The 13,323-nt window shown below is 32.9% G+C and overlaps 2 protein-coding genes across 2 annotated transcripts; one reads left to right on the forward strand and one right to left on the reverse strand.

The window, feature by feature from the left end:
* The first annotated feature begins 667 nt into the window (after positions 1-667).
* On the forward strand, positions 668-5,556 carry LOC110662328 (uncharacterized). The gene is made up of 8 exons (XM_021821276.2): positions 668-923; positions 1,012-1,079; positions 2,012-2,131; positions 3,111-3,184; positions 3,283-3,340; positions 3,416-3,517; positions 4,807-4,915; positions 5,343-5,556. Exons 1-8 carry the CDS (start codon positions 796-798, stop codon positions 5,461-5,463), a joined length of 780 nt encoding a protein of 259 aa, XP_021676968.2. The 5' UTR covers positions 668-795; the 3' UTR covers positions 5,464-5,556.
* Positions 5,557-6,116: 560 nt separating this feature from the next.
* Positions 6,117-10,288, reverse strand: LOC110662327 (Holliday junction resolvase MOC1, chloroplastic; the record flags this gene model as incomplete). The annotated part of the gene is made up of 6 exons (XM_021821274.2): positions 6,117-6,620; positions 7,852-7,924; positions 8,114-8,245; positions 8,583-8,635; positions 9,373-9,478; positions 9,776-10,288. Coding segments are annotated over 6 exons (966 nt in total), but the record flags the coding sequence as incomplete, so codon positions are not given.
* Positions 10,289-13,323: the final 3,035 nt, after the last annotated feature.

The raw sequence follows: 13,323 nt of genomic DNA on the forward strand, positions 1-13,323 counted from the left end.
CAGATAATCACTGTAATTTAATCACTTGAGAAACAAGTTAGTTATTAAAATATGTTTTGTAATATTGTTAAATATATCAATTAAATTTTATTTAATATTTAATTATATATAAAAAAATATAATAAATTTATCAAGAGAATTTATATATAAATACTTATTTATATATTTATAATTATTATAATTCTAAAATTTTATTAAAAGAAAAAATTTAGTAGATGAAACTGAATTCTAATTATCTTAAATTAAGCAGAATTCTAATTATTATGAATAATAAATAAACAGTTTATAAGGTAATATTTAGGCCACTGTTAAATTTTATTTAATATTTTAATTTACAAAAATACTTAAATTTATATATTTGTCTTTCTATCTCTTGGAAAATACACATTCTTAATTTTTTGTGTGTGTTTTCCAATCTTTTTTCTTTCAAAGATAATTTTATCAAATTATTTATTTTAAACTTACTAATAACTTTACAAATTACAATATTATTTAAACAAAAATTTTAGAAAACAAAAATTTTAGAATTAAAATATATAATATTTTATACTAATTAAAAGTAATTTTTATAAAGATGAGGAGAAAGTAATTTGTTTTTAGAAAAAGATAAAAAATTTAAAATAATTAATATTTAGTGATATTAAAATTGGTTAGATAATATATATATATATTGGCAAAATTAGTCCCGCCCAGCTTCATTCACCGCAACACTATTTTCTTTTCCTCCGCCGCTCACCGCCCCCGCTGCGATTCTTGCACAGCTACCAACAATCCCACTACATCCATAGGGACGAGATGGACGAGAACGGAGAAAGAAAGATTATCAGGAATGAATTAAGCAGAAGAATGAATAGTGAAGACGAAGAAAAAGAAAAAGAGGAGGAAATTGTTTGCTTAGACGAATCTTTCTTTATCAATGACGAGTAAACAAACAACATGCTCTCTTTCCCTTTCTCTTTCCATCGTAGTTCTATACTGAGTAATGATGTTCTATTTCTTATTCTTGTGCAGTTACCAGCTGACCACTTTTACATTTGGGTCTCATGTTCTTCAGCTTCTCTGTCTCCAATCTGCTTCTAGTGAGTTAATTCCCAATTATCCGATGCAATATTTTGAAATAAACAAAGTCCACTCCTTTTTTTTTTGGGCTCTTTTAAGGACTGGATAATTATTGTTCAAGAAAGCTTATTTGGTTGTTTATTCAATTGACTGATAATAACTCATTCCCTTTTGTTCTTGGATTCTGAGATTAGTGTCCAGTAGTTGTAGAAGAGAAGAAACTCTCACAAGCAAGCTCACTTAAAAAACAAATAGGTCATAAATATGGAAGACCCAGAAGAAAGAAATGATAACATATTACTAAGGAGTGAAGATGAATATATATTGGCTGTTTTATCCTGCGATACGATATTGGCAGGTGTCTATTAATGTGGCCATTACTTTTATCCTGCAATATGGTCTGAGTGTGTTTGTGCATATATTGGAAGGATGATTAGTTTTCAAAATCTAGGTGAATAACTGAGCTTAGGTGATTATGGCTTTGTTTTCTGATTGTATATCCGTAGTGGCGTTTTATATCATTATGAATCTCCACCTCCTTATGGGCAAGAAACTTTAGGAATCAATCTTAATTATGACAATTTATGCGATAAACAAGAAAATTTACTGGTGCTGGAGATATCTAATACATTTTCCATGATTATATACTATTGATAAGCTTGTCTTCAATGGGATAGCATGATAGGGAGGGAGCCAACTGGATATGTTATTATTCTTGTGAAACTGTCATCTATCACACCTTTTGGTGTTCCTCCCTTCTTCTTCTTACCTGATATTTTGTTATCTGTGAGTTCTATGAAACAAAAGAATCAGAATTCCGTGAAGCTTGACAATCTCTCTGTTCATTGGTACTACACCATTGATGAATTAAATATAATATATTTCTCTTTGAATTCAATTATTTTCAATTAGGATAATGTTTTAAATTGCATACTAACTTTTTGGGAGACAGCTGATTTTGATTTGACAGGGCAACTGGTATGGCCTGGTGCCAAGCTTTTGAATGATTATCTCTCAAAAAATGTTGAGATGCTCCAAGGATGTTCTGTTATTGAGTTAGGATCTGGTGTAGGTGAGCAGTGATCTAATCCTATGTTATTACTTCTTTTTACCCTCTCTATCTCTTTTATATATAACTGTATGTATGCGTGTGGGTAAAAAAGCAGGGGTTTGTTATTGCCTGAGTATTTATTTTTAAAGACAAACCAACTGAAAAAAGTCTTGCAGTTGATGGATTGATGTTTGAAACTTGACCCAGTTTGCATTAGATGGTATTTACTGAAGTCTCTCTCTCTCTCTCTCTCTCTCTCTCTCTCTACTTTCATACGCACTTGCACATGCATGCAAACATTGGGTTTGTTTGGGCTTGACTAATGCTCAAGTTAGCTTGAGATTGTGGGTGGTGATTGTCCTTCACCCATGGCAAAGATTTCGCCAAATCCTTATCAAACCAATGGTTTGACAATATTCCTTATCTTCACTAATCTCTTCATGTTTCTATTGCATGTTATCATGTTGTACGTTTTTGGTTTGGGAGCTTGTTTAATCAGTATGTGCAATCCTTTGTGGAAGGGCTCAAATAAATAGAACAATTGTCAAGTCATACTTGGAATGCTAAATGTCCATACATGTATGAATCAATATTTATTCTGTTGTCAATGTCATATAAGAAGAAAAGGGACTCTAGGAGTTAGTGGAGAATTAAAGTAGCTGCTTGTCAAACCAGAGCACAATTTTATTTTTCTAGGTCACTATTGTTCCTATTTCTGGCTTAAGGTTCAAAGCTTGCTAGACTGATTCATAGTCTGTTACTTCTCTATATTTGTTCTCTGGGCAATAAGTCCCTCTATGAGGAATATTACTTGTATACTATGTATTATTTGTTACATCACACAAAAGAATATCCTTTTCAGCCTTTTGCTCTTGTTTCTCTCAATTTCATCTGTAGTTTATCCATAATTTAAAAATGTATTCCATACTCAATGCAATTCAATATCAAAAGCATCAAGAAACCCTTTATCTAACTGCTATTTGTCTCTCCCAAAATGCAGGAGTTACTGGGATACTCTGTGGCAGATTTTGTCGTCAAGTTGTGTTAACTGATCACAATGATGAAGTGTTGAAGGCAAGGTTGCAAAAATTGTTTTGAATATTAAAATACATGAAGGTGCTGTCTTGAATCTTCTCATATTCTGATGATTCAAATTGTTAATTTCTGTTCAGATCCTCAAGAAAAATATAGAGCTTCATGCACCTTCTGTGAACCCAAATTGTTGTGCTGGTGAGAAAAATAAACTCTCAAGTAGATTTCATATTAAGTCTAGCTCATGTCTTCTTTTTGTTGTCTTACATGCAGAATTAGAAGCTGAGAGGCTAGAGTGGGGAAATTCTGATCAAATAAACCAAATTTTAAAAAGATATTCGGGAGGATTTGATCTGATTCTTGGAGCTGACATATATATCCTGATTGTTTCCTCCATTCTTCTCTTTCCTGTATATATTATTATTGTTTTCAAGCATTTACACATAATTAATTTTGATAATACGAATTCTTCTTGTGAGCTTTTTTATTTGAAAGTATTATGCAACATTCTTTTTAGACTTTGGTATACAGAAAATATAGGATTCTGTTATTCTTTAGGAGTTTACTTGAAACCTTAAAATCCATCAGTTATTCAAGTTTTCCTTTCATAGAAGCACTAATAGGCTGATTGCTCAGTTTCTCCCACAGCATACATTAACTAAAATTATTGAAAACCAAATTCATGAAAGTTTAAACTTAGTGGTATCAAAACAACACATATGGCACTATTATTTGATATCCTTGTAGGAGGATGCGAAATGTGACCAATGGTTTTCAGTTTCTTTGACATCCTCCTATAAAACAAATAAATAAAAGATGGAAGAAGGAACATTGGATATTTACCAAAGACATTCCTCAGAATTTCAAGAAGCAGGACACCATAAAGATGCTAGAAAAATAATTTTATCCCACAAGTTTTTCAAAAGGAAAGTGTGAATCCTTAAAAAGTCTTAGCATTTATCTCTAACTGAAAGATCAAATCAATCTCAATAGCTAAAATTTTGTTTTTATTGAATTAGTTTAAATAGATATTATTAGTGCTGCTGGACTGGTGTTGCCATTACTATTGGCATCTTTGCATTTCCTTTTTTATTTCTAGTTTTCGCTTACTGTTCTGCTATTCTCTTTAAATTACAGTTGCTTCAATTATTGATTAGCTGGCTGTTATAAATGGTACTACCTATATCAATAGCCTGTCTATCTCTACGTTCTGCATACCAAGCAACAATGGGGTGTTATTTATTGACAGTCCATTTTGGGTTGTTTCTTGTGCTTCTTTGCAAAAGCACCCTTTTGGATGTTTAAACCAAAATTAAGTTTGAGTGCTTTTGGGGCTAAAATGGCCACAAGTGTCAAGAATAGCAAAAGCATTGGCCAATTAATCATGTAGGAAAATCCAGGCAAAACAAGGCCTGCATGTTAACATGATGCTATCTAAGTTTATTTATTGATCACCATGCATTGCATTTCTTACTTAAAATGGATACTTGATGCGTATACTTTTTACTTGTATGGTGACTCCTTATTGTTTCTAAGGTGAAGGTATTGCTTGAGACGAATGATATTTGCAGTGTAGCTAGATTAGTTGCATTTTATGCCTCTTGTTGCTATGCAATCATTTTGTATATTATAATGAAAAATGAAAATCCCTTGACAATATGTAAGCTTTCAGCAGTCAAGTGTTCCTTTGCTTTTTGATACTGTGGAACAGCTTCTTCGCTTTAGGGGAGAACAGTGCAAATTCATACTAGCTTATGTATCACGAGCAAAGATGTGGGTAGCTTGATTTCATATCATTGTTATTGTCGTCTTCTTTCTCATCTTCCTCTCTCTATACCACAATTTGTCACCATCTTTTTTGAATTGCTTCATTAAGATAACAATTTTTTGTGAGGGATCACATGTGCAAAAAGAGTAAATCAGCGTCTTCTATATATTGTTTGGGCGCCTGCAGTCATGTTGATGCTGAATGTGCTCTACCAAAGTGCTTTTGGAATTTTATTCATCACCTGCAATCTCCTGGGCTGTAGTTTGTTTTATTCATGCTTCTTTGGATCCAAGCTACAGTAGTCTGACATAACATATGGCATTCTCTATATCTTTTGTTAATAATATGCTAAGGTGTTTCTTCACAATACACATAGTAGTGATTTGTTCAAACCAAATCAGTTACATCACTTGCATTGTTGTTTCTTTGCAGCATGGATTCACTGGTCATCAAAGAAGCTACTCGGCATGGAATGAGGATGAATGAAGTACCTGGGACCCGAGCACTGGTTGGTAATCTTGAAGGAGTCATATTTGAAGTTTTTCTTGAATAAGAATCAGTTTCATATTAGGGCAATGAGAGGCCAGGAGGACTTGGAGAACTTTGTGTGTAGGCAGCAAATCACAAAAAAAAAAAAAAAAAGAAAGGGTCACTCCTGAGGACAGGATCTCAATTCTCAAAGATGAACTATTGACAAGCATTTTTGCAAAGCTCACTGTGCTTTTTCCAGATGGCACTTGGTAGTGATAAAAATTTGCGATTATTAGATGATTTGTTTGGATAATGTTGTTAAAGTAATTTCGGAGTTAAAATAGGGAAAGAAATAGGTAGTTTGTGTACTATCATGTAGGTGAGTTTATATGATGATAAATCAAAAAAGAAAAACGTTTGGGCATACCATATTGTTTTCTAAAAGAAAATATTGAAATTATGAAACTGAATCACAATTGAATGAGGACTCTGAAATGTTGATGCATAAATTGCACAAGGTTCAGGCTCATTTTCTGATAGTAATTTAATGCTAAGGCATTAATAAATAGGCAAGGACAATTTTAAAGGTGAAATGGCCTTCAATAACTAGGAGAAGAAAATTTTACGGAGATTGAAGAATATGTTTTTATTTTTATTTTTTCTTTTTCCTTTTTCAAGAATTATGCATGTGACAGCATATTATTTTAAGCAGTCAACAAAGGAAGGGGGAAAAAATACTAGCAAAATTTATACAAAATTCTCATATTGAATGATATCAGGTAGACAGCAAATAATGAGCCAGCGTGTCAGATAGACAACAATGAGCCATAGGGGCAAGAATATCAATTTTCCATATTTATCCTACAATTTATCAATATGCCAACTTGGTGGATCAAGGGGACAGAAATCCAACCAAAACAACAAATTCACTAAAAAATGGCCATCCAGTCTGCATCTCCTCGTTTTTTCTCCTGTCTCCATGAATGCGAGGGACATTACTGCTCTCATGGGCAAAAATTCATTATGCTCTTCATTTATCTGCTGCTTCATCTTGTAAATCGGTGCTGCCATTAGTTTCCCACAAATTTTGCATGCAGCATCAGCGTAAAGAACATATAGGTGAGATGGGCTGCCAAGCAATCTGCCACATTTAAGGCAATTCATCTAAAATGCATGATGTGCCTGACTTCAACTTCAGGCCTTTGCCATATGCAGCAATAAGTAAGGCCTCAGCTCTTCCTGCGACCATCAAAAACTAAAAAAGATGGATTTATCCATAATTTTTTGGAGCTAGAGCTAGTAATACCCATATGTCCCAGTAAAATTTGTAAGTTTTGAGAAAAATGATTCTCATTTATGTAAAAGATGCCAGCCATACTACAGATGAAGTTTAAAATGGTAATACTCAAATGTCCCAGCAAAATTTGCAAGTTTTTGAGAAAATTGATTCTCATTTATGTAAAGATGCCAGCCAAACAGCTGATGAAGTTTAAAATGGTCTTACTGACACAGGACTGAAGCGCAGTAGCAAGGCATAGATGAATTTCTTATTGCAGTATCACATAAGGGATCCACCACCATTGGCCCTCATCATTTTAACTAGTTCATTGACTAGATGAATTCCAGGTGCATGAAATTTGCAGATTGCATTGTTCTTATTAATGAGACCAGATCTCAGGTAAATCATAAGTTGGAATTACAGAGTACCCTAAAATTTTTCAAACTATACAGAGCTAAAAACTAAAATGCTTGCACTGCAACTTTGGTAATGCTAGCAAACAGAGGAATATTAGAGTAAAACTAGAAGGTGTTGAGTTCCACAAAGGAACCATTTCTGTTATATGAGTCTATCATGATGTGAGAGAGAGGAATATCAAAGACAAGTTGAGGAAAGGAGGCTAAAATTTGTATGATCATATCCAACATAGCCCTGATGATGCACTGCCTTGAAAAAGTAAGCAGATTCATGTGATGGGGAAAAAAAGGAGAAACTATAGACATAAAAATATCTGAACTTATGTGGTAAAGAAAGGAGGTAATATCTTGATAGATGGTAGAATATGTTGGCACTTACTTTACTAGATGGAATCATGGAGAAGAATCCATATGGTTATCCCAATTAGACTAGGCTTAGTCAAACTGAGAAGATAGTTTAGATTGCTGGCAAGCAAGCTCCATAATGTAAATTCAAAATAGGGAGGTTAGGAGGTGATTAGTTTACCAAGCTTGGAACTTCTAAATTCACATGACAATCATGAATTGAGCCAATTTTGAAACTTAGTCACATGCAGAAGTCTTAACAAATCACAAGGGATAAGTTGAACTATTGAAAATTGAAAGTTCCATTGAAAAACATGTGTCCAGGCCATCCAAGAGATACCAATTCAAGCAGGAAGTCCAAGACCTTTTGCTCTCCATAATCCATTAAAAATGATGATACTTTAAAGAGTTAAGGAGAAATAAAAATTACCATGGTCCTTTTTCCTTGTTAATAAAGAACTCAGTGATGGAAATAATGTTGATGCAACCCTTCGACTATCATCCTGTCAAAATCCAGCATCAAATATAAATAAGGTTGATCTTATGAAAAATTATTGAAGATCATGCAAGAAATAGGACATTTTTGGCATGTAGTTGGTAAGAGTAATATCTAGGGAAAAAGGTGTTTGCATCCAATAACCATGTTTGATGAATCAGAAAATCAAATAACACAAATTAAGAAATACACCAACCTTTGTACGGTTGCTTCCAGATAGTTCATATTCATTCTTCCACGTTACAGATGGTACTGGAACTACAGAGTATCCAGATGCCACTAACATGCCGATCCATAATCCATAACCAAATCCTCCACTCCACCATCCCTTTATAGAAGAATAAGAAAAATACTCAGTATTGAAGCCTCCCCCAGGCATAAAGTCAAAACAATGTCATTTCAAAAATGAAAAGACATTCAATATAACAAAATTTGCTGGCAGAAAGGCAAAGTTTTCAAGCCAATTCAGTAAACTGAATCATTCTTTATGAGGAAACAATACAGAAAACAATTACTCAGCTGCATGTACAACAGGTCTGTGACCTCCTAACACGTACAATCAAATAAAGGCCAATTTAACCTCTTTTTTAACATTGTTATTGTCGAACCACAACAAAACGGGCAAAACAGAAAGCACACCGTGGTCATTGATGTGCCACACTAACCTGTTTCCCATCTTTTGGATATGGGATTGATTGCTCAATGTATGCAGTAGTTCCTGAAATAAGAAAAAGCACAATTCTTGTGTAGTTTTTCAAGTATAATAGCTGTTGATGACAGAAATTAAGAGATGCAGGTATCATAACCATGTATAATCAAAGGTTATAAAATGAACACACAAAAAATCAACTAATGCAAACTAGAATTGTCTGATGGATAGGAACAGATGAGCAAATTGCAAAGCCATACAGCATAATCAGAAAGAAGTAAGAAACACATAACTTAATTCATACAATAAACACAAGAAATACAAGGTTTTATGATAGCAATAGAAGCAAAATAAGCTGATCAACCACCGTTGTTTTGTCTTAGATATGCAATTCATTATAACTGTATGCACTTAGATAATGTCATGGCACTGTCATTCTCTGTCTTATTAGTGAAGTTTCATTCTAAAAAGACCACCATTTCTAATCCCACTTTATTTTTGTTTCTCAATGAAATCAGCTCCACCTCTCACATTTTGGAAGTATCTGAGAGCCATTGATGATCTCCATAACAATCAAGAGATGGTGAATTTTAGTCTTCACTCTCAATGTGGCCACTGGCCAGAGAAAAACAAATAGCTAGGAGAGGAACCAATGCACCTTCAACACATTGACAGACACAAGTAAATGCATATTGATACGCCACTCATTGTGCGAAAAAAATAACCATGGACTAATAATGAAGCATTTAGAATTAAAAATTAAAACAGTTCGAGAATAACAATCATCTTGTTAAAGATAACCATACCAACTGGAGCATCAAAACTACGAAGCAACTGAACAATAGACTTAGCATCTAAACGCTTTCGAATTCTTTTTCCAACCAACACTTTCAAGTAAGGAGCATCAAACACCTGCAAGGGAAAAGCAGATATCATATAAATTGACAGGTCAAGCTGTGCCAATTTGCTAGAAGAAAATCATTAACTAACAGAAGCCATAAAAAATAAAGAAAGAACTCATAAAAATGTTTCTATCTGACTAAATGGTATATCACAAGAGGGAAAATTTCAGCCATAAAATTTACATTTTTTTTTTATTTAGCTTGGCGATCCATAGTTCAATTCCAAACTATGAATAAATGGTAACATGTTCGACACAACCTTTTAACTTGAAAATTAGCAAAAGGGTAATTGAATCAGAGTGTGTACCTGAGCAGAACAACCGGACTCATCAGTTTTCAAGAGGGCAAGAGCACCGGAAATATCTGGGTCGATACCGATGGCCCATTCGGAACCCACATTGCTCTGGGTGGAATCAGCTCCACCGCAAGCAGAAAGCTCAGTTTGATTATCAGGATATGGGTAAGAAAGAGAGTCTAACCAGTCCTCCTTCAATCGTCTTGCAGCTTCAGCTACATTAGCCCTAACCCTGACACGGTCCCCTGAAGCACTACTATTACTGCTGCTGCTTGTTCTCAAGGCATGAGATGAAGTTAAAGGATTGGTCGTGCAAAAGGGTTTTAGGCAAGATAGAGAGGGGATTGAAGAGAAATTGGGTTTGAGCCTTGAAAAGAGTGAGTTCATGAATTGGGGTTTTGGAGATTGCAGGCTTTGTGTTCTGATTTTGAGGGTTTCCATTCCATGCAGAGTTTGTACCGAGAGAGAAAAAATACAGATTTCAAACTTCAAATTTAGCTTCTTTTTGGAATTTGGAGCCAGGCATAAATAAAAAAATTAATTAAAAAAATATAAAAAAGATTTTGATCATTTTGAAGGAATAAAATTTTATGACGTAATAATTTTAATTTTAGATTTTTTAAAAATTTATATAAGTTAAATTTTAAACTTATCATATCATTCGACACATGATGAAAAATAATTATAAATATATTCTAAAAAATTCAGTCACGTTATTTAAGAAAAAAAAATTCATTCAGGAAATAAGTAAAAAACTAGTTGAGTTTGAAGTTGAGATTTAATTTTTGTCATTAATTTCTTAGTAAAATGGTATATTTATATTTATTTATCTAATTTATAGAAATACTTTAAATATGGAATTCCTTCACATGTAGTGTAATCAATTTATTTATATAATTATTTTATATATAAAAATAATAATAAATCAAAATGAAAATAACTATAAATATAATTATTGAAATATGCATTAGTTAAGCTTTAATAAGCGCCACAAATGTCTCTTTAAAAAAAAAAAAAAAAAGCACTAATGAATTTTAACAAAATTCTTTATAAAAGAATTCATTTAGAAGGGCCTTAAAGTTCTTAAAATTTTATTAGGTGCTCTAGGAATACATACTCCTTTTATAATGAGACGGGTTTATATTTCATAATTCTTAGGATAAGTAAATTCTTATAAGCATATGATACACTATAAATTATTATACCAGTAGAAATTCGAACCTTTTGATTTAGAAACTCTGATACTATATCAAGAAACCATTCTATTATGATAGAAACTCATAGATCTTTTTTTTTTTTTTTTTTGAGTGGATGAGTGGCCATACTAGACTAGATAAAGTCCGTAATGAAAGTATTAGAGAAAAGGTAGGAGTGGTGCCAATTGAAGATAAGTTAAGAGAAGGGAGATTGAGGTGGTTTGGTCATGTGAAGCGTAGACATACGGAGGCTCCAGTTAGACAAGTAGAGCACATTAGGCTAGAGGATAGAAAGAAAAAAAGGGGTAGACCTAAATTGACTTGGAGGAGAGTAGTACAGCATGACTTAGAAGCATTACACATTTCTGAGGATTTAACCCAAAATCGTTCAGAGTGGAAAAAGCGAATCCATATAGCCGACCCCAAATTTTTGGGATAAAGGCTTGGTTGAGTTGAGTTGAGTTCTTGTAGTTCAATGTGAATTTTTAATTGCCTATTTTGAGAAACTAAACTAAAAGCTTTGCTTAAGACTTGCTAGGCATCAAAAGAATAAGAAAGGCCAATGACATATGGAAATATCTTTTCATTAAGGGAAGAAAGCAACTGTGATAATAGCATATGATCATTTGGAAACCAAGATTCATACCCAATATTAGAAACAGGTTCAGAAGTGGAGGTGCTGATGATAGTTTTCGATGGAGAATGACATGTACCATCAACAAAACCATGTAATTTTTGATAGTTAACAAAGGAATAAATTGTGTTTTCCAAGCAAGGAAGTTTTGGTATTTAATTTGATTGAAAAGGTTGGAGAAGAAAAAATAGAAGAAGTAGCACTTGAAGGGCTCATGTTTGGGAAAAGAAAGAAGGCTTGAAGTTTTTTGATAGTTGAATGAATGTTTTTAATCTTTTATGAATGGGCATTTTGTAAAGAAATCAATAACCTAAAAGTTTATGCCTGTAGGTGAGGGCTCTACAAATAGCTTTATATCTCTATTACACCCAACACACGAAAATGCATTAGACTTAAAGTGTGAACAAGCTCATGTCTACTTTACCTTTTGCTAAAAAATTCATTCAACTAATAAATGAGGATGGCTAGGATTTGAAGTTCAAACATTTTGATTTATAAGTTTTGACACCATGTCAAGAAATCACTATGTTAGGATATAAACCAATAAATCAATTTTTTAAGTTATTGCAATTCAATGTGATTTTGCAATTGCCTATTTTGAGAAACTAAACCAAAAAGCTTTGCTTAAGACTTGCCAGACATCAAAAGAAGAAGAAAGGCCAATGACATATAGAAATATCTCTTCAGTAAAGGAAGAAAGCAACCATGATAACAACATTTGATACTTTGGAAACCAAGATTCATACTCAGGATTGGAAACAGTTTCAGAAGTGGAGGTACTGATGATAGTTTTCGATAGAGAAGGACATGTACCATCAACAAAACCATGCAATTTTTGATAGTTAAGCAAAGGAAGAAATTGCGTTTTCCAAGCAAGGAAGTTTTTGGCATTTTATTTGATTGACAAGGTATGATGAACAGATGTTGGAGAAGAAAAAATAAAAGAACTAGATTCTGAAGAACTCATGTTTGGGAAAAAAAGAGAAGACTTGGATGCCATATTACTGAACGAGCAAAGGCGAATGAGTGAATTGGGCTATGAGTTCGTGACAAGTTAAATGGGCTTACTTGGGTTACGACCAATCATTGCTAAAAAGTTAAAACCAACTAATTAGGTAGCTAACCCTTAACTCTTATAAGCCCTTTAAATTACTTAGTAATCTTTCAATGTGGGACTCTTGACACTCCCCTTCAAGTGGCAATCATTTTAGTTGACACGTGAACCTTGAAATCCTCCCCCTTAAACCTTTGAATTTTGATGCAACGGCAACACCAAGAACCTTAAACACTTGAATTGAACCGCGTCAAACATGCTTTGATGCCATGTAAAGGTTAAAAATGACAGTTTTTCTATTTTAATTGTATGAAGTATTACAAAAGAGGCTTCTATGCTTGTTACAACGTGAAATATGCTAGATGTATAGGTAAGCAAATAACAAGTTGAACAAGTTAAAAGAAGAATAGGATAAAAATATCCCATGTATTCTAACACACTCAACTTAAAAGTTTGAATTTATAAGTAAAGGCTCAAAGAATAGCTTGATATCTCCATTACATTTAAAAAACAAACAGGGCAATTAATATATTACATATATGATATTTTTTAAACTAAAATTGTAATTTGTAGAATTTATTTAATAAAAATTAATATAAAAAATTTATTTAACTGTAATTTTTTTAAAAAATTATGATGTGACTATTAATGAAAAATTAAAGAGCTAAAATAAACC

This window comes from Hevea brasiliensis, chromosome 16 (assembly GCF_030052815.1).
Source record: "Hevea brasiliensis isolate MT/VB/25A 57/8 chromosome 16, ASM3005281v1, whole genome shotgun sequence".
Classification (NCBI taxonomy): Eukaryota; Viridiplantae; Streptophyta; class Magnoliopsida; order Malpighiales; family Euphorbiaceae; genus Hevea; species Hevea brasiliensis.

Coding starts and splice junctions, on each gene's coding strand:
- LOC110662328 (XM_021821276.2), top strand. CDS start 796: ATGGACGAGAACGGAGAAAGAAAGATTATCAGGAATGAATTAAGCAGA. Junction 2,132..3,110: donor TGAGTTAGGATCTGGTGTAG/GTGAGCAGTGAT, acceptor CCCAAAATGCAG/GAGTTACTGGGATACTCTGT. Junction 3,518..4,806: donor GATTCTTGGAGCTGACATAT/ATATCCTGATTG, acceptor GACAATATGTAA/GCTTTCAGCAGTCAAGTGTT.